General features: G+C 45.1%; 2 protein-coding genes across 2 annotated transcripts; one reads left to right on the forward strand and one right to left on the reverse strand.

Moving 5' to 3' along the window:
* Nucleotides 1–76: 76 nt before the first annotated feature.
* Nucleotides 77–18407, forward strand: LOC307084420 (synaptic vesicle glycoprotein 2A-like; the record flags this gene model as incomplete). Its single annotated transcript, XM_079748794.1, has 12 exons — nt 77–728; nt 1012–1192; nt 1807–1958; nt 3174–3307; nt 4107–4196; nt 7774–7881; nt 8684–8772; nt 9175–9339; nt 9786–9919; nt 10125–10328; nt 10761–10920; nt 18224–18407. 12 exons carry the CDS (start codon nt 77–79, stop codon nt 18405–18407), a joined length of 2253 nt encoding a protein of 750 aa, XP_079604920.1.
* A 3285-nt stretch (nt 18408–21692) lies between these two features.
* Nucleotides 21693–24687, reverse strand: LOC307085023 (cathepsin S-like; the record flags this gene model as incomplete). The annotated part of the gene is made up of 8 exons (XM_079749643.1): nt 24639–24687; nt 24426–24555; nt 23546–23668; nt 23167–23319; nt 22745–22969; nt 22400–22565; nt 22027–22129; nt 21693–21792 (listed from the first exon to the last, which is right to left on the reverse strand). The coding sequence occupies exons 2-8, from the start codon at nt 24543–24545 to the stop codon at nt 21693–21695; spliced, it is 990 nt and encodes a 329-aa protein (XP_079605769.1). The 5' UTR covers nt 24546–24555; nt 24639–24687.
* Between the last annotated feature and the right edge of the window lie 414 nt (nt 24688–25101).

Below are 25101 nucleotides of genomic sequence, written 5' to 3' on the forward strand. Positions count from 1 at the left end.
CCCCTCACAAACCCCCACCTGGACCCCAGCGGCCGACACAACCTGTGAGACCCCCTCCCCCTCCTTCCTCTTCAAAATGGAGGACGGCTACCAAAACCAGACTGCCTTCATCAAAGGCGCCAAAGACATCGCCAAAGAGGTGAAGCGGCAGGCCAGCAAGAAGGTGGGCCGCAGTGTGGACCGCGTGACCGACGAGTACAGCAAGCGCTCCTACAGCCGCTTCGAGGAGGACGACGACTACCCCCCCACCGTGGGCGGCGGCGGCGCCTCACAAGATGGCGGCGGCGGCTATTACCACGGCGACAGCCAGGCGGGCGGCGAGGAGGAGGAGGACGGCGGCGGTCACAGCGACTCCACCGAGGGCCACGACGAAGACGACGAGATCTACGAGGGCGAGTACCAGGGCATCCCCAAGGCCGAGTCCGGGGTCAAGGAGGGCCTGGCGGGGGGGCCCAGCTCGGTGAAGGGCGCCAACGGGGCGCAGGGGTTCGGGAACGCGGAGGGGGCGGCGGCGACTGAGGCGGAGAGGAGGAAGGACCAGGAGGAGCTGGCGCAGCAGTACGAGACCATCCTGCAGGAGTGCGGCCACGGGAAGTTCCAGTGGACTCTTTACTTTGTGCTGGGGCTGGCGCTGATGGCGGACGGCGTGGAGATCTTCGTGGTGGGCTTCGTGCTGCCCAGCGCCGAGAAGGACATGTGTCTTTCCGAGCCCAACAAGAGCATGCTTGGTAAGGGAGTCTTTGAAAGGTGTAAAAGGGGTGTTGTCAGACTTGGACTTCTTGTGTTTTGAGCTTCTTTTTACTACACTTCTGACAGGTTACATTAAAGTGTGAAGAAAGATGGATGCATTATTAAGAACGAAAAATGTAAACCAAGAAGGATTTCAGTACTCGCCAAGTTCTGAAAAGCCAGTCGATTTTAGATTTTCTTCTATGGTATGATACACATCTGTGACAAATGAATCAGGGACAACACCGCCCTGATTGTTCCCCTCCCCTCCTCTCTCTGCAGGCCTGATTGTATATCTGGGCATGATGGTGGGAGCGTTCCTGTGGGGAGCCCTAGCGGACCGGATAGGCCGTCGGCAGTCACTCCTCATCTCCCTCTCCATCAACAGTGTCTTCTCCTTCTTCTCGTCCTTCGTCCAGGGCTACAGCACCTTCCTCTTCTGTCGCCTGCTGTCCGGCGTTGGGTCAGTAGAAACAAAATCAAACCCACATGGTGGTTGGTAACAGCGTTTGTTATACAGTGTGTAAATAAAGTATGGATTTGTCGTGCTCAGGGTGCGAATGAGCAAACGTCCTTTGGCAGTCTGTGTACATTGTTATATTATACGAAGGGATGATAATGATTTTTCAATTTGTGAGCTTGTTTTCGCAGTGGAATTGTTTAATCTATTCAAAGTATGACGACATTTTTAAGCAGAACACCTTTCAGTTTATTAGTAATTAAACTTCTAATTGTTATCAATACAGTCTTCTCTCGCAGGTTAAATGATTGTCTCTTACAGCATTGTTCGCTGGGAAAAGCTATCATTTAAACCAATAATACCAAATAATATGAAAACACATTTCCACTCCCCCTCATACAACAGACTAGCAGGCTAATGTGGTTTGGGAATTTGCACAATCCAATCAAACCCCCCTCCAGGATCAAATCCCATTTCCACCTGCACTTTCTCTCTCTCTCTCTGACTAATTAAGTTTGGAAACCGCGTCATATTTCCCATAAGTGAGACATGCTCTTTTAGGGTAAAATCGATTCTATTCTTATGTAAATCCTTGTACTCTGATTTTGGCGTTCCAGGATCGGAGGGTCTATTCCAATCGTGTTTTCCTACTACTCCGAGTTCCTCGCCCAGGAGAAGCGAGGAGAGCACCTCAGCTGGCTCTGCATGTTCTGGATGATCGGAGGGATCTATGCATCTGCCATGGCCTGGGCCATCATTCCTCACTACGGTAAGCCTAGGCGGGAAGAGGCTCCAGAATTGTGGGAAATCCTAGTAATCCCAAAAGCAATTCCTGTTCTCTTACTTTCTTTGAGCGGTGGACGTCAGTTAATAGTGTCCGGAACAAGCAGAATAAGAGTAAAGACAAGGAGAATAAATCGTATACTGTATATACATAAATATATATATATATATATATATATATATATATATATATATATATATATATATTATAAACGCCAAGCAAGTGCCCGTCTGAGCATGTTAAGTCCTGCCCCCTCTCCTCTCACTGCTAAACTCATATAATTGAAACGATGATGTTACAGTAAGGCCATCCCGATGGAAATCAATCCATCACTACAGATCTATACAGCACGTTAGAATTAATTGTAATATGCACTAAGGCGATGAACTCTGTTGTAGTGCAGAGTGTAAGATAGAGTGATGATAGACCCCTAAACAAAGCTTGTGATTGATTTTTCTGTTTGGTTTTCTGTTGTCTCCATTTTGTCCAGAAAACAAATTGAGTTTTTAATGAGGTTTTCTTGTTATGAAGCACTTACAATTTTGGAAAATTGTATATAATGACTGTCTGCTTTGATTGCTCTTAGCCTATTTCAATTTTTATAGGCTATATGTCTACAAATATGATGAAAATAAAATATTTTAATACATATAATAATAGCAGTACACCTTTATGGGAAAAACCCTGCTAAAGTCCAGAAAAACATTATTATATGCCACAATGTTGATTTTTTTATCGGATTTAATTTAGACAAGTGAATGCTAAATGGCAAAATATAAATGTAAAAGTACATCTGAAGAGAAGGTCCCATTTAATTCAATTCAATTTTATTTGAATAGCGCTTAATCACCATGACAGTCTCAAAGGGCTTAACAGGCCAAATATTTGTGACACCCCCCTGACCCGAGCCCCCAAGAGAGCAAGAAAAAAAACCTTAATCAGCGAGGAAGAAATCTTGAGGAGGAACGCAGAGTGGGGGATCCCTCCTTCCAGGGATGGTCATGATGGGTGCCATAATTGACGTACAAACATAAATATATATATATATATATATATATATATATATATATATATATATATGTTGATGGGGTGATGGCCGGTTAACCATAAGGAGAGTCCAGGCATCCAGTCGCAGTCACCGCAGCACAGTAGAACAGACAGAATCCATCCGTTTCCTTACTCTCTTGCTCTCACCCCCAGGATGGAGTTTCCAGATGGGATCGGCGTACCAGTTCCACAGCTGGCGTGTCTTCGTCCTCGTCTGCGCCCTCCCCTCCGTGGCCGCCATCATCGCCCTCAGCGCCATGCCCGAGAGCCCCCGCTTCTATCTGGAGGTTAGCACGCCGCTAACTCACTGCAGGCTAGCTACCTGGTATTCTATCATGAGGTTAACACACTGCTGACTCCCCACGGGATAGCCAGCTAGCTTCTGTCTTAACGTTAGCTAGCTCGTTTCTATCTAGAAGTTAGCTAACTGCTAACTGCCTGAAGGCTAGCTAGCCTCTATCTAGCACGCTGCTAACCCCCCACAGGCTAGCTAGCTAGCTTCTATTGGGAGCGTACCTATGTTCCCCGGGTCCTATGTTCCCCGCTTTGTACGTGACCGGGGAACATAGGATCCGGAGAGCGAATTCTTTTTTTCCGTAGGATGGTAGGGACAAGTACCGCCTTTTTCGGCTCTGATTTGCCTGTGATTGGTTAGAATGGCTCTCCTCCTATTGGTTATGGTTAGGGTTAGGGTTAGGTTTAGGGTTAACCCTCACCCTAACCCTAACCCTAACCATAACACTAAACCTGACCTTAACCCTTCGATCCCGGGGAACATAGGACCTGGGGAACATAGGGATTTGATTTCAATTTGCTCGTTTTTTTTTTATTCTTGTATCATCTCATCTCAATGCCATTTTATCGACCAAATGTGAAGTGGAATATCTCCCAAATGTGGTACAGCATTCTAATGAATGTTTATCCTTGTTTTGTTTGAGTTTGTTATTCACTCAGTAATAATAATTGACGATTTGTCCATTACTGAGCGTCGACCAATGTACAAACAGCCATTAGGGAAACCCATTTGCCTCACGTGTGTCTCATGTATCGTACGTCAAACATCTAACCCTGTTGTCGTTGTGACAGAACGGGAAGCATGACGAGGGATGGATGATCCTGAAGCAGGTGCACGACACCAACATGAGAGCCAAGGGCTTCCCGGAGAAAGTGTTTTCCGTAAGTATCCCACGGCCACGGTAGTCTAGTGCAGTTTTTTAAGGTCTGGAAATTCTGCCGACCCCAATTTCTTACGTTGTTGTGAGTCTGCCTTCACCACACAAATCACTTTATCTCCCAAACATCTGGCCATAATGTCAATGAGTGTAAACCGGCCAACACCAAGGGATGAGTAGTAGTTGGCTCGAAGCTACCAATCATTTGGCAAACAGTTGGTTTTACACAGGACCTTTTTACGAGACCGTTCAAACTTTAAAAAAAGAACCAATACCCTGCATGTCATTCAGGGGGCAGGTGTGCCTGTGAACGCCCCTTTCATTTATTTTCAATAAGCGAAGTAGAGGTATGGGTCAGAGTTGTTCAGAGAATATGCATTTAATAGCATGTATGACCTGTAGAGGGAGTCCTCTGCAACGCTAACCCCTCCGCGTGTTGGGATTTGGTTCTCCTTGAAAACATCTGAAATGCAAATATCAAATATCGATGGCCTATATGAGTCAGCCAGGTCTCACAATGTCCTCTGAATACCGAGCGAATCCAGGTTGGGAAACAGTGAGTCTCCAACTATGGGAGGTTGTGGGTTTGAATCCCAGTATCTACCTGTAGGCATCCTTGAGCAAGACTCCCCACCCCTGATGTTTATTGACAATGGACCTAAAAAAATGAAATCACAAATAATAATTAGATAATAGATAATATAGTTGGCTAAATTACTCAGATCTCAGACACAAAAAAACATAATTTCTTATAAATAGTGGTAGAAATAAAACGGACAGAAAATCCATACCACCAGGGGAAGGAAGTCACGGTTATATAGATTTCCATAAATTCTACAACAACATTCTGGCTTCTGTTTCTGTCGTTTTCAATCCTCCGCCCCGGGCGTGTTGATCACTCTGTGAGTGTGCACTCAGAGCAAACATCATGAATATATGAATACATTTATCCAGTCCTTGGCCGAGCGCTCCACATGCGAAGGACCACCTATGTCAAGGTGCTGCATCCTGAATGGCCTGCATCATCCTAACAACTACAAACTACCTATTGAAACACGCGTATATAAGCACCTGGGGTATTGCTTTATATATGCACATTTCAAGATCAGGAGATGACAGCTGCGGCGTTGTGTTGAACGATGTTACAGTTTTTCTCAGTCGCTTTGATACATTTCTCAGATCAGAATTGAAATTCTCAAAACTACCAGTTCAATCTTCACATCATTCTGTCACTTGTGCACATCAAAAAAGCAGTTTCTCATTTCTTTGAACAAGTTGCAAATGCTTTGGTACATTCATGCAAATGATTATGTACAATTCTCTGCTCTTTCCTACACTATCAATTGCTTATGTCATGTTGATCAAAATGTATTGTAATGGGTCTCTATTGAATAGTTTCACCCCCACAACATTTAGGCATTAGTTCATTGCATAAGTCTTTACATGCAAAATGGTTGAACAAGTTGTCATTATATGTCAAGCATATTTCTATACATTTCCATTCGATTTTTTTTCTAAATCTGTCCTGAATTGGTAAATTGCTACCAGGTGAATCTTGACTTTCTCTAAAGAAGGGAAATGTGTGAAGTGTTAGATCAACCAACGATCAACCAGTTTACTGAAATAGCTCAAAGGTGCATCTCCTGAACCATGAACTGTCAAGTATATATTGCTGGAGCACAACACAATGTTACATTGTCTGACAATGGAAGGTCAAGGAATTGGACAGGGTCAACAGCCAGAGAGAAGAAGAAGACGAAGAGGAGTGAGGCTGCGTGAGAATTTGTGGCCCAACAGACAGGAACGTCAGGAGGTGTAGGAAGACTGCACTGTAATTCCTACAGCAATGCATGTACAGTTTACCCTAAGGAGATTTTCCTATGTTCACATTTCTAGCAATGACATGGTCTGTCAACAAATTACAGTACAAACAGTCAAAGCGTAAATGTGAATCTTGTCCAGTCTCTTGCAATCAATCTCCCACATACACTAAGGTGTAACTTACATTTTACAATAATTGTCAGAACATCCCTCCAGAGTACACTGTTACATTGACAACATGACTAAGCAATTTGACTGTCTTTGTCCTTTACAATAACACTTGGGGCCCTATCTTGCATCCGGCGCAATTGACTTAATCGCTGGCGCATGTGTCGTTGCCAGTTTGCAACGGGCGCAGAGCGTTCTTTTCCCTCCTGCGCCACGCGTCAGTAAATTAGGGAATGATCTTGCGCCCCAAGGGGCGGTTCGGCGAAAGGAGGAGGCGTGTTCTTGCGCATACGTTCCCTGGTGCTATTTTGCAGTTTCGGAAACCACTTGCGCCACAAAACAGGAAATACCTGGTTTAAAGTCAGTGGCGCGTTGTTCAGATGCTATTTTAAGGGCCCATGCATAATGTTGCTTGTGCACCTCGCATACACTTTGCTTCTCTCATCTACCTAGCCACACATTCTTGGTAAATTATTTGGGAAAGAACAGCTGATACAGCGGTAATAAGTTGTACTTTTAAATCAATGCATCTGCAAACACCTTACAGAAACACATATTTTCTTGACACAGACATCGTGTACATGCCCATAACCTTTAGGAGTGATGAGTATTTGATCGTGAGAAAACATTGTTTTACCGCGAGTGAGTGTTAAAAAGAATGAATGAATGCGGGCGCGCGTGTGCGTATGTGTAAAATAATTAATGAAAGCGGGCGCGCGTGTGTGCGTCCATTTGTTTAAACACACGCAAACTAAACACGTAACGCATAATACAGTCCATGGCAATGCATATTAACGGGGGGACACATGCATATTAGGAACACAAGTCGATAACGATAATGCATACAAGAAACAATGTTTATAATGTATTGCGTATCATTAAGTAGAACCACAGTTACCGCATATCATATGTTATATCATATAAGTTTTCTTTGCCGAAATTTATTTGAGGATTCAGTATTTCTGAAGTTGTGGAAGAAAACCTTATTCCATGTGTGAATTAGGCCATATTATTTGGCCATAAACTGAGGCTTTTGAAGTTTGAAATTCATGTGCATCTGTCTCATCGGAGACTGCAGACGCGCTGTCAAAATATCAACTCGTGAGATTAAAATGCGCTCATGGCTCTTAAAGGGGATGGGAGATGGCACTCTCATTGGTTTATTGCACGTTACGCCCATACCACACCTACGGGTAATTAGGCTACTTCAGACCAACCCTTTTTAGATTCCCGCCAGGCGCAAGAGTCATTTTTTGCGCCGTCAAACTAGCGACATCGCCATAGAACCGCCCACAAAGCTACTTGCGCTTGGCGCTTCTCACTTGCGTTTCAGACCGTTAAAAAAGGGCCCAAGGACTTGTCATTGTGATGGCACTGACATGTTTATTGTCACAGATATTTACTTTTGAGAAACAAACTAAGGATTTTGAGCAAGAGACTGGCTTGTGCATGAAACCCATGGTGTTTTGCTATTTGTACGAATTGTTTTGAGAAATGCACTTACTGTTTTGCAAATTTCAATTCTGATAAATGTACCAAAGCGACTGAGAAAAACTGTAATGCTCGGCCACTTGTGTTGGGTTTGATCCAAGGTGACCACCATCAAGACGGTGAAGCAGATGGATGAGCTGATGGACACGGGTAAGGACACGCCTGTCTGGCGGCGATACAAGCTGAAGATCATGAGCCTTACCCAACAGGTGAGCCAGGGAACTACCAGAAGGATCTTGAAAGTGTAATATATGTACTCATGCATATTCCATTCCATAATTGATTCATTCTGATATGCCTCTCGTGGTTACAGTTCAAAATATGTTCTTGGAAAGCCCGGCTTAGTGACTTTTTCTATCAGCATTACTAAATAGATACTACATGATGTGACCTTCCACCTGGTCTGACAGCAGAAGTGGCCCCTATTGATCGACGTGAGCAGGTTCAATAAAGAGCCTTTAAACCTTTGTCCAATGAGGTCCTCCACCTGTGTCGCTGATAAATGATGTATGCCATCGTCGTTTTGTAAAGGCCACTAATATCACTTTTTATTCACTCTCCTGCCTCTGCTCTCCCTTCCTCCCCTGTATCACTTTATCTGTTTATCTTTCCTTGTGTATCCGGAGCCTTTGATTGCTGTGTCCTTGCTGTAGCTTTTACCGAAGCAGAGAGCATCAAAGTGTTGTGCTTGTGCTCTAGTTTAAGTCGGCTGCTGCTGCAAACATCAACTCAGAGCTGATGTGATCTCTGTATAACCAAATTTTAATGAAGTTGGAATTAAAAAATTACTTCAAAATCAGAGTCACCGAACCAAACACATCAAAGTCATCAAAGATTTCCTGAAAGAAAGTATAGCTACATGAACCTGAAATTGTTTGTCATGAAAAAAGTGTAGTGTAGTGTAGTGTGGTGTTTGGAGCCAAACACCACACTACAATAGAGAGGATCCATTTTGTATTTTCTACGTCTTCCGCTGACTAATGGCTATCCCAATGCCTGTTGACACATTAGATAAAGGACAACTTCCTGGCCTGCTTCAACCCCGAGTACAAGAGGACCACCTTCATGCTGATGGCCGTTTGGTTCACCATGTCCTTCAGGTACAGAACCATCAAATCCTATATACAGAGGGGCTGAAGGCTTCTGAAAATATTTGGTTAATGTTAACATTTTCCCTCATATTAATGTCCCGGTTTTGAAGCAAAGCACTTTGTTACTCGTATTGGATGATAATGATTATGACTTATTGTTATCTAAATTATTAATATTAGATAGTCCCGTGGTGAGAGTGTTTGACTCAGAGCCAAAAGGTTATGGGTTTGAACCACAATGTCCGCAGTCTAGCTGTAGGCATCCTTGAGCAAGATACCCTAACTTGCTCCTTAATGACATTTATCTAACAAAAAGGTTGCGTTTCACTTAAAGCAAGCCACAAGAGTTAGCTCAGCTTGGATGCTAAACTTTGTGTGTGTGTGTGTGTGTGTGTGTGTGTGTGTAAACAGCTACTACGGGCTGACAGTGTGGTTCCCAGACATGATCAAGTACATCCAGAAGCAAGAGTACGAGTCCAAAACTAAGACCTTCACCAAGCAGCATGTGGAGCACGTCACCTTCAACTTCACGCTGGAGAACCAGATCCACCGCGAAGGATACTACTTCAATGACAAGTGAGCGGACACACGGAAGTTTGCAAATTCTTATTGGCCTTCTTAACTGGCATCTCCGCTCATCCCGACGTAATTGGATGAACTCTGAAGAAGTCAGAGGACAGAATATAATGGGTTGTTCCTGCGGGATAGCATTACTATTATTCTCTTGGGATCAGTAACGGATGATCTTCCCTCATCATGTCATTGTATTTGGATATTAATTTACAAATTTAGTTGAGGGAATGTCCGCCACAAGCGGCCCAGGTTGGATTCAGAAATTCGATCAGTCGGTCCTATGCTACATGTCATTCCCTCTCTTTTTCAACCAACTTCCCTGCCCTGACCGTAAACACACAAAAATCCCCCAAAAATATTTATAGATTTTTTATTTGGGGTGTTTTGATTCTACACTGTTGGATATGCCTCACACTACAGTTAAAACACTCTTGACATCCGCCCCACAGGTTCCTGAACCTCAAGATGAAGTCCATGGTCTTTGAAGACTCTGTATTTGAGGAGTGCTACTTTGAAGACATCACCTCCACCAACACCTTCTTCAGAAACTGCACCTTCAAGGTCACCCTGTTCTATAACACAGGTACCCTAACACCCATCCTCTGTGGTGATGAGAGACCGGACGTTATCTCTCCCATGGGAAATGTCATACGTTTTTAACGTTATTTTGTTTATTTGGAATCGACAGATAACATGGTTCGTATACATTTAATGTAGCAGAAGTCCAAATTATAAATGACTCTTTAACCGTCTTATTGCTAACTCGTCTATTTCTTTGTTTATATCAGATCTTTTCAAGTATAGGTTTGTGAACAGCCAGCTCTTCAACAGCACCTTCCTGCACAACAAAGAAGGCTGCATGCTGGACTTCAGCGACGACAACAACGCATACATGATCTACTTCGTTAGCTTCCTCGGATCCTTAGCGGTGTTGCCAGGCAACATCGTGTCAGCACTACTAATGGACAAAATCGGACGCCTTCGAATGCTAGGTAACGGTTTACCTAGCTTTACCTCTAGGGGGTTTGAAGCAAGACCAGGACTTTTGGGGAAACCAGCCAGAGTTAGTTTGATTTGAAAGTATAAAAAAGACAAAATCCTACCCCTTTCTTCAGGCCTCCCCCCAAAGCTATTCTTCCCAAACACATGACTAGCCACCTAGCATTAGCAAAAGGGCTGCCTAGCCTCGTGCAAGACTCTGGTCAAGCGCAATGATTGCAAGGGCTGAGAGCGTGTAGGTAGCCGGGTACAATTGGATTCAACAAATATGACAAATAATGCTTCTAAAATAAAGGTTCTAGCCTGGCTTTATTTTATTTATATTAAATTACAAATAAAATTAGGTTTTTAGTTGTTATTGAGAATTAGATGCATGATTTGTCCCTTCCCTTCATTTCCCCCCTCGTCTTTCTGTCGTGAACCAGCGGGCTCCAGCGTGATATCGTGCGTCAGCTGCTTTTTCCTGATGTTCGGCAGCAACGAGTCGGGGATGATCGCCCTCTTGTGTCTGTTCGGGGGCATTAGCATTGCCTCCTGGAATGCCCTGGACGTGCTCACCGTGGAGCTCTACCCGTCAGACAAAAGGTGAAGTATGAGCTGAGCAGCTCGTTGAGAAGTGTAATTGTGCGCCATTTTGTCGAAACATGGCAAAACAAGGTTTTCGTTAGGCTAGATTATTATATTGTGTTTATTTTGTGCCCTTCTCTTCAAATGTACTCGTAATTTTTTAGATCCCTACCAAACACGTACCATGTACCGGAAATCTCCTGAGACACAATGTGCTTAAAGGGGACATATTATACCAGGGTAGGCTGGAAAACTGATCTATCCAGCACAGATCTAGGTGGAAATGCCCACTAGTGATGTCATATGGGGCAGATTTTTGAAACGGCCTGTAAGGCTAATCACACTCACACCTGGTGGTATAATATGTCCCCTTTAAGCTAACCTGCTATGCTATTTTAAAACCTTATTTAATTGCAAATTTTAAAAAAATCCTAATTATTGGAATTGATGGCAAAATAAGCTCTAAATCTAAAAGTTGTACATAAGAATTACAACTCTCTTGAGGCTCCCAATATGGAAAAAACATCCAATAATTCTGATGTGCCTTCTGTTCTAGCAACCTATTTTCACATCAAGGATTTTGTACAAATCACAGTTACTGTAAGTGCACTGGTCTGGGTGGATCTGAGCAGCAATCCCACTATCCAGTTCAGCTAAACTAATTGATGATGAATAACTCCAAGAAGCGTGGTGCCGATTAGGAAGGTTTACTCAAATTCAAAGGGTGAAAAAACATTGCGAATATACAGCTAGCAAGACTAAGAAGGCAGAAGATGCGATTTCTCTAGCGTTAACGTATGAAGTAGTCAGCGGAATCACTTCCGGGATGGTCACTTCCGGTCCAACCGGAACTACTAACAAATAAAGACGGCTCGATAAATTAAAAGCCTCGGCATGAAAATACAGCGACGAATAGGGTCCAGAACACTCCCCCCCTGGGGTCTCTAACGAGCCCAGATAAAACCAAAAGTACTAGTCTTGGAGAAAGGAGGAGGACCACTTCGGCCACGGGACGGGAGAAGACTCTCTGGGTGCCGTCCTTGAGGACTCTGATGTCCACTTTCCTCATGACCCCGTCCTGGCTTGGAAAGGCCTCCACAACAATAGCCATAGGCCACTGGTTTCTCTTGGCTTGATTGTCCTTCATTAGGACGATGTCTCCTATTTGGAGGTTGGGCTTCTTTTCCTGCCACTTGCGACGGCTTTGAAGTGTGTGGAGATACTCTCGTCGCCACCTGTTCCAAAAGGTGTCCGCTAGACTCTGAACCTGTTTCCATTCTTCCTTGAAGAGGCCTCCTTCCCCAAAGTCACCTGGGGGAGGAGGGGCTGTACAGGTCTTCTGGGTCAAGAGCATAGCTGGAGTAAGGATGAGAGGAGACTCCGGGTCTGAAGACACTGGGACAAGGGGTCTTGCATTCATCACCGCAGTAATCTCAGCCATAAGAGTAGTCAGGACTTCGTGTGTGAGACGCGATGATCCACATTGAAGGAGCATGCAGTCGAGGATGCGACGGGTGATGCCAATCATGCGCTCCCATGCGCCCCCCATGTGAGATGAGTGGGGTGGGTTGAATACCCAGGTGCAGTTGTGCTCCTGGAGATATTTCTCCACGGTCTCTGAGCTGGAGCTTGGTTCATCCATGTTGAGTTCTCGGCAGGCACCGATGAAATTGGTGCCTTGGTCCGAGCGTATTTGTTTTGCTGGGCCTCTGATGGCGAAGAACCTTCTCAGGGCATTAATGCAGCTGCTGGAGCTCATGGCTTCTACTACTTCGATGTGCACGGCTCTTGTGCACATACATGAGAACATGACAGCCCATCTTTTGCTGTTGGCGTGTCCTCCTCTGGTACGACGTGAAGTGACCTCCCATGGTCCGAAGACATCTACACCGACATAGGTGAATGGAGGGGCTACTTGTAGACGCTCGGCCGGCAGATCTGCCATTTGCTGGTATTCTGTCTTCCCAAGAAGCTTCTTGCAGGTGATGCACTTGAAGAGAATGCTGCTGATGCATCTTTTAGCTCCAACCACCCAGAGTCCGGCTGCTCTGACAGCACCCTCTGTAAAGTGCCTCCCTTGATGTTTCACGGCCTCATGGTGATGACGCACGAGCAGGGTCGCGAGGTGATGGCGGCCCGGGATGATGATGGGGTTTGTTTCTTCTGTTGCTAGCTTAGACTGAGCTATGCGGCCTCCGACTCTGAGAAGCCCATTGCCGTCGATGAAAGGGTGTAGCTTCAATAGACTGCTACGAGGGGGGAGACTTTGTTTGGAGGCTATGCTCTTCTGCATAAAGCTCATGCTGGACGGTCTTCATCACGAAGATCCTGGCTCCATCCATCTCCTCCTCTGAGGGGCCCCTTGGACAGATGTGCCATCCTCTGCAGCTGCCCTTCTGTGCCGGCAGGGCAAAAGAACGGGCAATATGGATCAGACGTGCGACTGTGGTGGTGAGAGAGGTCCATTTTGAGAAACGCTCAAAGCGTGTGGGGTCCATAAGGTGTCGAGCGACTACGGTGAGGTTCACAGCAATCTCGGGGCGTAAGTCGGAGTCGGAAGCGGGGTTAACAAGGATGAATGTCTCTTGGGCTTCGAGAGGGTGGGGAAGTGGATTCCGAAGAAAGGCTGGTCCGGAGAGCCATGTTGTGCTGCTTAAGAGGGCCGCTGGGATAGACCTAGACCCGTGGTCAGCTGGGTTGTGGTTGGTAGGCACATGCCTCCATTGGTCTGGGGATGTGGACTGTCGTATCCGTTGAACTCTGTTGTTCACATAGACGAAGAACCGCCTTGCTTGATTATGAATGTACCCAAGGACTACCTTGCTGTCTGAGTAGTATGTGGTACGGTCGACCTCCAGGTCCATCTCTCCCACGATCAACTCTGCAATCTCGACTGCAAGCACTGCTGCGCACAATTCCAGTCTAGGGGTAGAGAGGTCTGGTTGAGGCGCCAGCTTGGCTTTTCCAAAGACGAAACCGACCTCAGTCTGTCCCTCTTCGGTGGTGGCTTTCAGATAAGCTACTGCTGCGATGGCCGTAGTAGAGGCGTCCGCGAAGACACAAAACTCCTTGAAGGGAGTACTAGAGGGAGAGAAAGACATGTAGGTGCGGGGTATCTGAAGCTCTTGTAGGTCTTTTAATGAGTCTCTCCACCTGGTCCACTCAGCTTCCCTGTTTCCGGGGAGGGGTGAGTCCCAGTCCTCGGCTTGCTTGGTGAGAACTCTGAGGAGCAGCCTGCCTTGTATTGTGACGGGGGCTAAGAAGCCGAGGGGGTCATACAGGCTGTTCACCGTGGACAACACTCCTCTACGGGTGAAAGGTTTGTTGTCGTCCATGGCCTGGAATGTAAAAGTGTCCGAAGCAATGTTCCACGACACTCCAAGGCTGCGTTGTAGAGGGAGGTCATCGGTAAGGTGGTTGAGATCCTTGATATCCTTGGCACGATCTTCTGGAGGGAATGCTTCTAGCACAGCAGGTCTATTGGAGGCTATTTTATGCAGCCTGAGGTTTGACGCTGCAAGCATTGTTTGTGCACGTCTGATGAGCACAATGATGGCCTCCGCTTCGGTAGGGAAGGACTTAAGTGCGTCATCTACATAGAACTCTCGTTCGACGAACCTTCTCACGTCGCTGCCAAAGTTCTTTTCTTCTTCCTTGGCTGCTCTTCTCAAGCCGTATATGGCGACGGTGGGGGATGGGCTGTTGCCGAAGACATGGACGCACATTCTGTAATCCACAATGTCACTGTCCGGGTCGTTGTTGTGGAACCACAGGAAGCGGAGGAAGTCCCTGTGGTCTTCACGCACTATGAAGCAGTGAAACATGTGCTGAATGTCGGCGGTGATGGCAACAGGTTCCTTCCGGAATCTCATGAGCACCCCCAAGAGGGTATTGTTGAGATCAGGGCCTGTGAGGAGTACGTCGTTGAGAGAGACTCCTTTGTAAGGTGCACTGGAGTCGAACACCACACGGATCTGTCCTGGCTTCTTTGGGTGATAAACTCCGAATGATGAGAGATACCAACACTCTTGGCCTTCCTGTAAAGGTGGAGCGATCTCTGCATGTTTGTTGGTAAGCATCTTCTCGACAAACTCTAGGTAGTGGGCTTTCATCTGTGGTTGCTTGCTTAGAGTGCGGCGGAGAGAGTTGAGGCGGCTTTTGGCATACTCCCTGTTGTTGGGTAGTTGTTTTCGTGGGGACTGGAAAGGAAGGGGTGCGACCCAACTTTTCGACTCGTCTTGTCGATACTCGTCCTCCATGATCTGCAGGAACCTCAGGTCATCCATTGAAGGAGCGAGCTTGTTGTCGTTGGCTGTGTGAAGGAAGACTGACTGACCAAGGTTTTTTCCATTGGACGTCTGTGTGCTGTCTGTGGTGTCCAACGCTGAGTAGCCGTGGGCGAACGTCTCTTTCACCTGGATTTTGCTGCTGCATGGGCTGAGGAAAGTGGGCCGTTCATTTTCCAGAATGGAGGTTTTGAATGTTCCGACGTGGGGCGGCTTGTGCGCTCCTCCGAGGCACACGTCGCCGACGACGACCCATCCAAGGTCCAGCTTTTGGGCGAATGGGGCGTTGTGTGGACCGTTTATTTGGCTTCTTACTTTGTGTACTCTAAGAATGTCTCTACCGAGCAACAGGAGTATCTGTGCATCTGGAACCAGGGGTGGGATCTCGTCTGCGATGCGTCTCAGGTGTCCGTGGTGTCGAGCAGCATTGGGGGTTGGGATCTCCGAACGGTTGTTTGGGATTTGGTTGCATTCGAGGAGTGTGGGAAGAGGGAAACTGGCCTTCTCGTCAGCTGACTCCACAACGTAACCACGGGCCTTTCTGCCAGCTGTCTCCTTGAGGCCTGAACATGTCCTGAGTGTGTATGGCGATAGACTATATGCCACGTTGAAGATGTTGAAGAACTCTGACGTCGCCAAGGAACGGTTGCTTTGCTCATCCAAGATAGCGTACATCCTTCTGGACTCCTCCCTTCGTCCTTCAGGAAAGACGCTGACGAGGCAGATCTTGGAACATGCCCTGAGACTAATTCCATCTCCGCATACTTCCGTGCACTTGGAGGTGACTTCCTGATTGTCTGCTTGTTCTCCTCCCTCCCCGTTCTCTGAAGCAGGGGGGGACGACTTGGACTTCCAGGGAGCTAGTCCTGGCTGGAGTGCTGAGGTGTGACGGTTGCTGCCACATTCCTTGCAGTCCACCTCTGTGACGCAGTCCCGAGCTGAGTGGGTTGTTGAGGAGCAGCACTGGAAACATATGTGATTGTCTTTTAGAAACTGCTTGCGCTCTTCGAGGGTCTTCTCCCTGAAGCCTCTACATTTACTCAGTGTCTTTGTCATGGATGGGGCAGTGCTTCCCAGGGTCAATGTTTCTAGGGCTCTCTGTGGGGGACACTTGTGTCTTGTGCACTGATATGGCTGTCTTCATCTGTCTATCAAACCTCTCTTTCTTTTCGGCTGCTGTGCGGGAAGGTGGGAGGTTGAAGCTGGGATCTGTTTTAACTCTGGCTTCCCTGCGGATGAAGTCAGCAAACACAGCGAAGGGGGGAAAGGCCACATTGTTTTTTACCTTGTATTTGGACCCAAATGAAGCCCATTTATCCTGCGGGTTGAATGGGAGCTTGTCGACGATGGGAGCCACTCCTCTGGAAGTGTCTAGGTAAGACAGGCCAGTTAAGTAGCCGTCCATCTTTGTGGCTTCTAGTTCTAGGAGCAGGTCACCGAGGTCGCGGAGCTTGTGAGGGTCTTTGTACGTCACCTTCAGAAAGTCCTCCAGTTTATCGAACAGAGCCCTTTCGATTGCCTCTGGTGAGCCATAATACTCTTCCAGCCTCTGCCAAACCATCATCAATCCGACCTGGGGGTGCCTGATGTTGACTGCTTTGAGTCTTCTGGCCTGTTCTGAGGACTCCTTGCCAAGCCATTTAATGAGAAGATCAAGCTCTTCTCCGGCTGACAGGCCCAGGCCTGTGGTGGCTCCGTAAAAGGTGGACTTCCATGCCCAGAAATTCTCTGGCTTGTCGTCGAAATTAGTTAGCCCTGAGGTCACCAACTGACTCCGTGCAAGATACCTGGCGAGGTCGTTGGTGGTGGAGGTGTCGGGGTTGCTTTGGTTGACCGTTCTGCCCTGGTTGCCATGAGGATCGTTGAGGGGTCGCTGTCAGCCTCTCCCGTCCATCCCTCCATCGTTCTGCCAGGGCGCCTCTGTTTTCATAGGCAGGGGTGTGTAAAGTATGGGCGCAACGGGCTGATTTATGTCACTTGTAGCTAGTGTTAACTCCTGATGAGATGAGGCATGTGGATTGTGTGAGTTAGACTTCAGGCTGGATTGGTCCTGTACATAGTGTTCTGTATGCTGGAGTTGTGTCTGGGGTGAGAGAGATTTAGAAGCTCTACTGCAGTGTGACTGATGGTCTGAGTCTATCAAACCTGACTCCAGTATTTCTGCTTCTATCAATGCAGCGTCCATTTCCTTTTCTGTTTGTAGAGCCTCTAGGGTGGCGTCCAGTCTGACCTTTTCTAGTTTGAGGCGGGCCTTCTCTACTTTGAGTTCTATTTACCTCTGAGCGTAGGCAAACTTGGAGCGACTTGCTTCTGCCTTTGCTCGGGCTTTGATGGCGATCTGGGTTGATGAAGAACTGCTTGATGCTTTTGAGGAACGAGACCGTATTGACTTGTGGTCCTCTTCTTCGAAACGTTCTTCGGGCACTGTGGTATATTCGTAACCCCCTTCTGCCATGGTGAGGGGAGATGTGTGTGTTCACTGAGGTGAAGACGTCGGGGAGGTTGTCGTGTAGGCTTGCTCGGGGCCTTTATGACGGTCCTTCAGTCTTTCTTCCAGCCGTGCCTTTCTTACAGCTTAATGTTATGCTGTTTTTTCACTGTACTGGTCTGGGTGGATCTGAGCAGCAATCCCACTATCCAGTTCAGCTAAACTAATTGATGATGAATAACTCCAAGAAGCGTGGTGCCGATTAGGAAGGTTTACTCAAATTCAAAGAGTGAAAAAACATTGCGAATATACAGCTAGCAAGACTAAGAAGGCAGAAGATGCAATTTCTCTAGCGTTAACGTATGACGTAGTCAGCGGAATCACTTATTTGTTAGTACTTCCGGTCAAACCGGAAGTACTAACAAATAAAGACGGCTCGATAAATTAAAAGCCTCGGCATGAAAATACAGCGACGAATAGGGTCCAGAACAGTAAGGTTCAACTGAATGACCAAATAGTAATAACTAATAATACTGTTATTGTTAACAACAGTATAACATGTCGACTGTTGTTATAATAACCATACTGTCATTGTGTTTTTATCCAGGACCACTGCGTTTGGGTTCCTGAACGCCCTGTGTAAGCTGGCCGCTGTTCTCGGCATTAGCATTTTCCAGTCGTTCGTCGGCATCACCAAAGCCGTGCCCATCCTGTTTGCCGCGGGCGCTCTCGCCGCAGGTAGTTTCCTCGCCACGAAGTTGCCCGAGACGCGGGGTCAAGTGCTGCAGTAGCAGAGAGGTTCCATTAGAGGGAAGCATAGTACCCTTGTAATAACATAACGGGCGGAACCAGGACCTGAGGACTCAAATATACTGCCCAATACACACTAAATATCCACTGATCACACTGCCATTTCTCAATGTAAGAAAACACAATGCGTTATTATTCAACCAGTGGCAATTTTTCTGAAAATATGCAGAAGCAGGGATTGTGTTAACTCCTTTTTTTTTGTGTAGCTTGACATTATAATGCACATAATAACAAATAAGGATAAAGATAATAATCACCAAACTTTTTTCATTTGAAAGATGATATAATAATTGACACTATTACAATACCAAGTATGCCCTTCTATTCTGCCTTTGTGGCCCAAAAGTGTATTTACCACGTCCTTACTCACTTTTAACACTGCCAATACACCTTTTTTTTGCCAGGTTACACAAAATCCTTCACCTAATTTGGACATGGATGTCTGCTATAAGCTGGGACACTCAAACAACAACAATAACAATAGAGTTTAATGACCAAGGATTTTATTTTAAATGTTTGTTGTATAGATAGAGCTGCTCTATTGTGAAACACATTCCTAGATGTACATGGTCTCTATTGTACTTGGAATGGTTTCTCCTACCGTTGAACCACTAGAACACAGAAAGCAGTGAAAAACTGTCTCGTACCAAATGGATTTCGGCCAAAATGTGACATGCATTTGGTCAAAATATTAGGTGTGTGTGTTTGTGTGTATGTGTGTGCGTGAGAGAGAGATATAAATGGTTTTAGATATAATTATATATATTTTTTTGTTCTCATGCTAATCCTAGTTTATTGCGGCACAAAACATCAAATATGCAGAATACGATAATGTAGCTTCACGACGCCAGTGAATTTAAAACACAAATCATACAAAGGACCAACTAATGTTTTCTTATATATCCCCCCCCGAGCTCCATTTGGCGTCTGCAAAAACCCAATGAACAGAAACAAATGATTAATTTCAAGGGCTTCCTTTAAATTTCATCCATCCCATGGGCACAGTATATCAAACCCATCACCTACTGAGGTCTTAAGTAGTATACAAGTGGAGTGTACAACACACTCCATAAATATAATTTCAAAGAATATTAATCCAGATTGACTATTGATGGACGAAAGTGAAGATAGTCATCAGTAAGTTAGGATGTCTAAATATTTATTTTGCAGTCTAATTCACCTGTGTGTGTGTGTGGTGACAATCACCAAGAGAGCTGTTAAAATGCTCCAATAGATGAACGTCATAATTTGAGTGTGTGTGTGTAAGTCTGAGTGAAAAGAACAAAAACTCTATTGCTGTACAATATTGTGTGTATGTGGTTGTGTACGCATGTATGTGTGCATTAGTCCTAGAATTACTTAACTTGTCCTATGTATGTTGAGATATATGTTTGGGTGACCGCTTACAGAGTGCTGTTGCTCGAATACGAATGGGTGTGAACTTAAACATATTTTTCTAATTTGTGGTATTCCCATCCCTGAGATGGAAATACTGACTAAGTTTTAGGGACCACCAAACAAACGGTTTTATCATGTGATAAACCGTACACAGAGAAAATAATACATGCAGTGCAGACGTCAACGTGTTGTCTTAAAGTTAGAGCTGGTGGCTCAGAACCCTTTGGGTGATCAGAAGCCCTGGTCCTAATGACTGATCGTAAAGCATGTTCGTGTCGTATCGTCTCTCCTCGGATCTACTGTATGCCAGATTGTTCATTTATTTGTTACCTTACTTTTTTTCATTTTTCGTCTGAAGCAAGAACTAGTCTTCTTCCTTGCCGTCGTGAGATGACCTGTATGTTGCTTGCTGTGTTTACTCTTGATAAGTGAGGTCCAGTCGGTGTGCAGTTAATTTTGAAAGTGTGTGGTGGTGACCGTGGTTCCGGTATGACCTTTGACCCCAGGAAGCACTCTGTTACGTCAAGGATGCAGTACTAAGTAATCATAAAAAGCACATTGTCCAAAATTACCTTAAGGAAACACGAAAAAGGGGAGGCAATGAGATGCCATGGAATGGAAAGACGGAAGTGCACAAAGGCAGTGTTGTAGGAATGGCGTCACTGTTGTATGAGATGGAAGGCTGCACCCACTGCCTGGACCCTTGCTCTCCGCTTAGCAAGTCACCAGGTAAACCAAAAGTGAAGTCATTAACTCAAAATGAATGCCCTCCGTCTATTGAAACATGTCTTAAAAATGTAAAAGTTTTGTATTCAACGTTAATCATGTGCTGGATTTTATGTATTTTTTATTTTAATAATTTTCAAATGAGTTTGGGATTCTAGTACACAACACTAGAAATACAACAATTTAGAGTTTGGTTTGAGTACCGAGAATAGCATGGAAACTGTTGACGAATGATTTCGGCTTTGGCCAAGTGGAACAGGTTGATTGAGTAATTATCTTGGTCCTCAACTTGGTCCTGAGAAACTGGCTGATCCAACCTGTTTCACAATGATTCTGCTCTTCAAATTTGAGTTTGAAATCAGTGTACCATGTGTAGAAACCTAGATGTTTGTACGTGAAAATATCAAGTCGTGGAACAAATGACCAAGGAACCGTAAAAAAAAAAAAAACTACCAGTGGCACAATTTTAATGTCGTCTTTGTTGTTTTGTAAACAAGAGTTCAAAATGTTAGTAAAACTATGGTAAAATTCTGGATATTGAGAATATTTTAGTGATGAAGGTGCTGTATTTATTTTGTGAGAATTGTTGATTATGCTGGGTCTAGCACTCTAGCCAGTTCTGAGAAAATAAAAATCTATAAAAAAAATTAAACCCATCTTGGTGTGTGCAATGCCACCCATTGTTTACTTTCAGATTTCCTCCAAACTGACCTACACATGGAGTTCACCTATAGATTACCTCTTAGAATCAGCTACTCATCTGTAAAATTGAGCTAGTTCGTCCAAGAGGAGAGGTCAAATGATACCATTGAGTTACAGTACCAATTCATTTTTATGTTTTTGGCTGGCTAGCTGTTGGCTGCCATTTTGGAAAATTTCACAAACACTTCAAGAAGCCTTGTTCCGGCCTGATTGCAAAGGAATTGCTCTCAATTGGGATAGGACCTGGCCCTTTAGCCAAACCTGAGTGAGATAGTTTAGTTTACATCTAATGGAACCCCTCCAGGGTTTGAAATAAAAGAATCATCTTTCTAATGTCAAACATAACCACAAAGTAACAATTTTAAAATGTTTGTTTTGAGTTTTATTCAAGTTGGCGAAGTTTAAATACACCAAAGCTTGGGAGCTAGGCAGTCTGGCCTTCACATGGTGGGATAACATGCATAGAGAGCGATGCCACATTGGTTGTGTCTGTTCCTGGCCATCTTGATGTAGCCTTGCTCGCCATAACGAGCACCCCAACTGAAAACAGGAATTAAAAACACACAATATGATGGATCAAACCCAATTCATATGAGCCATTAAGCGTTTTAGCCAAAGAGTTTAAGGGTCTATACGTTATGAACATGTTTGCCCCCCCCCCCCCCCCCCAAAGGGAAATCCAAGCTCTAACAGTCAAGCCAGATAGCAAACTCAAGAAAAATATGTTTATTCTCAAAATATCTTTTTTTTTTTACTGAAGAACTGAAACGCCACCTGTTCTTGACAAGCCAGTAGTCCCGTCCATGTTCAGTTCCATACCCAACGGCCAGAACACCGTGGTTAACCTGGTGGCTACATGTGTGGTCCCTGTACACACCTATTCAGGGGAAACGTATTATTCTCTTTGTAAAGAATGACTCGTTTCCAAATACAAACCCAAAATCAATTTGCTGGATTGCAGGTCAATTGAAGTGTCTCAATAATAGTGTCCTTTAGAGGTACAGCTTTTCCAATAGTAAATTGTGGCCAGAATAATAATTTTAGCAGCCATTGTGTGCAAGTCAGGAAATTAGAACACTTCCCTTTAAAGTTAAGTTGAGACTTTAAGGTTGTGGTTAGGCATTTACAGCATCAACACCACTCCTACCGTGATGGTAGAAGAGGAACTTTGGCCGGGAGGCGTCTACTGCAACTGAGATCGGACCAATCATAGCAATGGCATGCTTAAGGGCCACTTCATCCCCTTTCGGCAAGAACTTATAACCAGAGCAACTCGCAACCTTCAATTTCGGGTCGTACTTGCAAGATCCAATCTGAAAAATCGAAAGGAATTGAACATTAAACTATTGAAACCCTGGAGGTGGCGCAAACCTAGAGACTGACGTCACAACTGAATCTGCGTTTGGTGCGCCATGATTTTCCAACCTTTCACCTGACAATGATGTCGAAGCTCTTAAAATCAGTCCTGCCCTTAGCATTATTGATAACTTACTCTGCCTGTATAGGGGTACGCCGCATCCGAGTCGATGCCATTGTTCTTAATGACGTAGAGGAAGGCGCCGACTATATAGCCACCGTGGCATCCGTGGTTTCCAAACCTCATAGAGCAGTCCAAGAGGTTCTGGGGACTGAGGGAGACTAGGGAACCATTGATCTTCTTCAGTTGGCCCTCCAACGAACCCACGGCACTGAAGGCCCAGCAGGACCCGCAGGAACCCTGCGACGGACAAGGATGAACTATATTGGATCCCAAAGCAGTTTGAGGCAAGGCTTTTCCCAGTCATCCTCAAAGGCCACATTTTAAGTCAGACAAACTTTGACACAGCCATGTATAAATATAAAATACAATGATCCTGGATTAAGGATCCCAAGTACTACAGCAGTTAACAATTAGGACCAAATGGATAATTGGACCTGGTCTTTGACTGCCGTTACAAGGCCCTTCTTCCTCCAGTCCAGGCTGGAGGGCACGGACATATCGTCGACTCTGGTGAAGTTCGACATGGCCCGTTCAAGGTCATCTGGGACACGAGTGCCCATGAGGGAACTTGATGCTTCCTCTGTAGTCTGTGAGGAAGTACAAATAAAAGTGGAAGATCATGACCACCACAACTCAAAACATTAGGACAGTTAGTCAAATAAATCCAGAAGCCTTTTAATAGTCCTTTTTTAAGATCTTTTCAACCTTGCAAATGCAATGCCCAAGTTCCCATAAAATAGCAATCATTTACAACAATAGAGTCACGTAAAATAATCTATCAAAATGATCTGCCCTCATGACAAAGATACTAACCAAATCTCCAAGGTGATTCATTGCCAGCTCATATGTGTGCATGCCCAGAGTGGCCTCTAGGTTGTGGACATTGATCATATTCAAGTTCACCTCCCAGATTCGCCTGCGGCCAAACTCTTCAATCTGGACGACAACACAGGGGAATCAAGTTTATAAGACAAGGTAAGTAGGATACCTCAACATAAAAGAGTTGGAGTTATTAGAGAGCACATTAGCATCATGCATCCTAGCACAAGCACCTTAAACAACCAGTCAGACTTCATGGCATAGGCCTACCCCCTTAAAGGGGTAATATTATACCACCAGGTGTGAGTGTGATTAGCCATTTCAAGCCGTTTTGAAAATGTGCAGCTTCTGACATCACAGCTGGGCGTGTCCACCTAGATGTATGACGGATAGATGAGCAAAGTTGGCATGCTGGATAGATCAATCTACCAGCCTCCCCAGTGGACTAGCCAACGTTGCTCATCTACCCGTCATACATCACAGGTGGACGGGCCCACCTGTGAATGCTGCACATTCTCAAAACGGCTTGTAATGGCTAATCACACTCACACCTGGTGGTATAATATGTCCCCTTTAACAAACAATATGACTAGATTTTAATGCCACTGTAATGATACACAAGATCATAAGCACAGGTTAGCAGCCCCATTCAAACTTGCAAAAAGACAGCACATTTGGCAATTGATTTTAAAAACGGAACACAGCCATTTCAGTCCCAGGTTGGATCATTCACCTTACAAACGGGTCACAGCCATTTCAGTTCCAGGTTTGATCATTCAAACCTGGAACCTCATTTCAGTTCCACGTTTGATTCAAACCTCATTTCAGTTCCAGGTTTCATCCCATGTAGACAAATGACCAAAATCCCATCTACCTGATCAGAATACACTTTATTGTGCATCTTCTTCCAAAGTCCCCAATGTTTGTCAAGTTCTGGGCTGAGGATGGCCACCGCGTATCCACAGAGAAGGGGGACAAGTAGGCTCCCAAACATGCTGCCGCACCTAAAAACCCACCAGAAATGTGCACCTTAGTATGACACACATTCACTTCACCTAATAGATGAAGGTTTTCTGAGACTACAAACCGTGTGTAATGCAGGTAGACGGAAAATAATCCTGAGTAATCCAGTCAAATATGAATGCTTATGTTGCCCTCTAACATGTGGGGACTTTTGCACACTAAGCTATATAATAAAGCCCAGTACCCGAAAAAGCCTAGTATGAGTGAGAGAGATAACCGGAGAACACCAAAAGAACCTGTCCCTAAATTCAAATGAGTCTTATTAAAATGTAGTCAGAAATCTGGTTATTTTACCAGAAGAACACAGCACTGACAGACATGCCTGGACAAAGACCATGGAAAGATGTTGTAGCTAATTGGATGTTATGCACCTGTCTGTGTTGTAGCTAATTTAACCAAGGTGTGTCTAATTGAGCCAGGAAGTCATGTAGTTTGCACAGCATTTACAGAACTATACAAATATGAATTGGGGCGGGGGGGGGGGGGGGGGGGGGATAAATTGACAAAAAACTAAATGCAAACTATTT

The sequence above is a fragment of the Pollachius pollachius genome (genome assembly GCF_949987615.1).
Source record: "Pollachius pollachius genome assembly, chromosome: 13".
Lineage (NCBI taxonomy): Eukaryota > Metazoa > Chordata > Actinopteri > Gadiformes > Gadidae > Pollachius > Pollachius pollachius.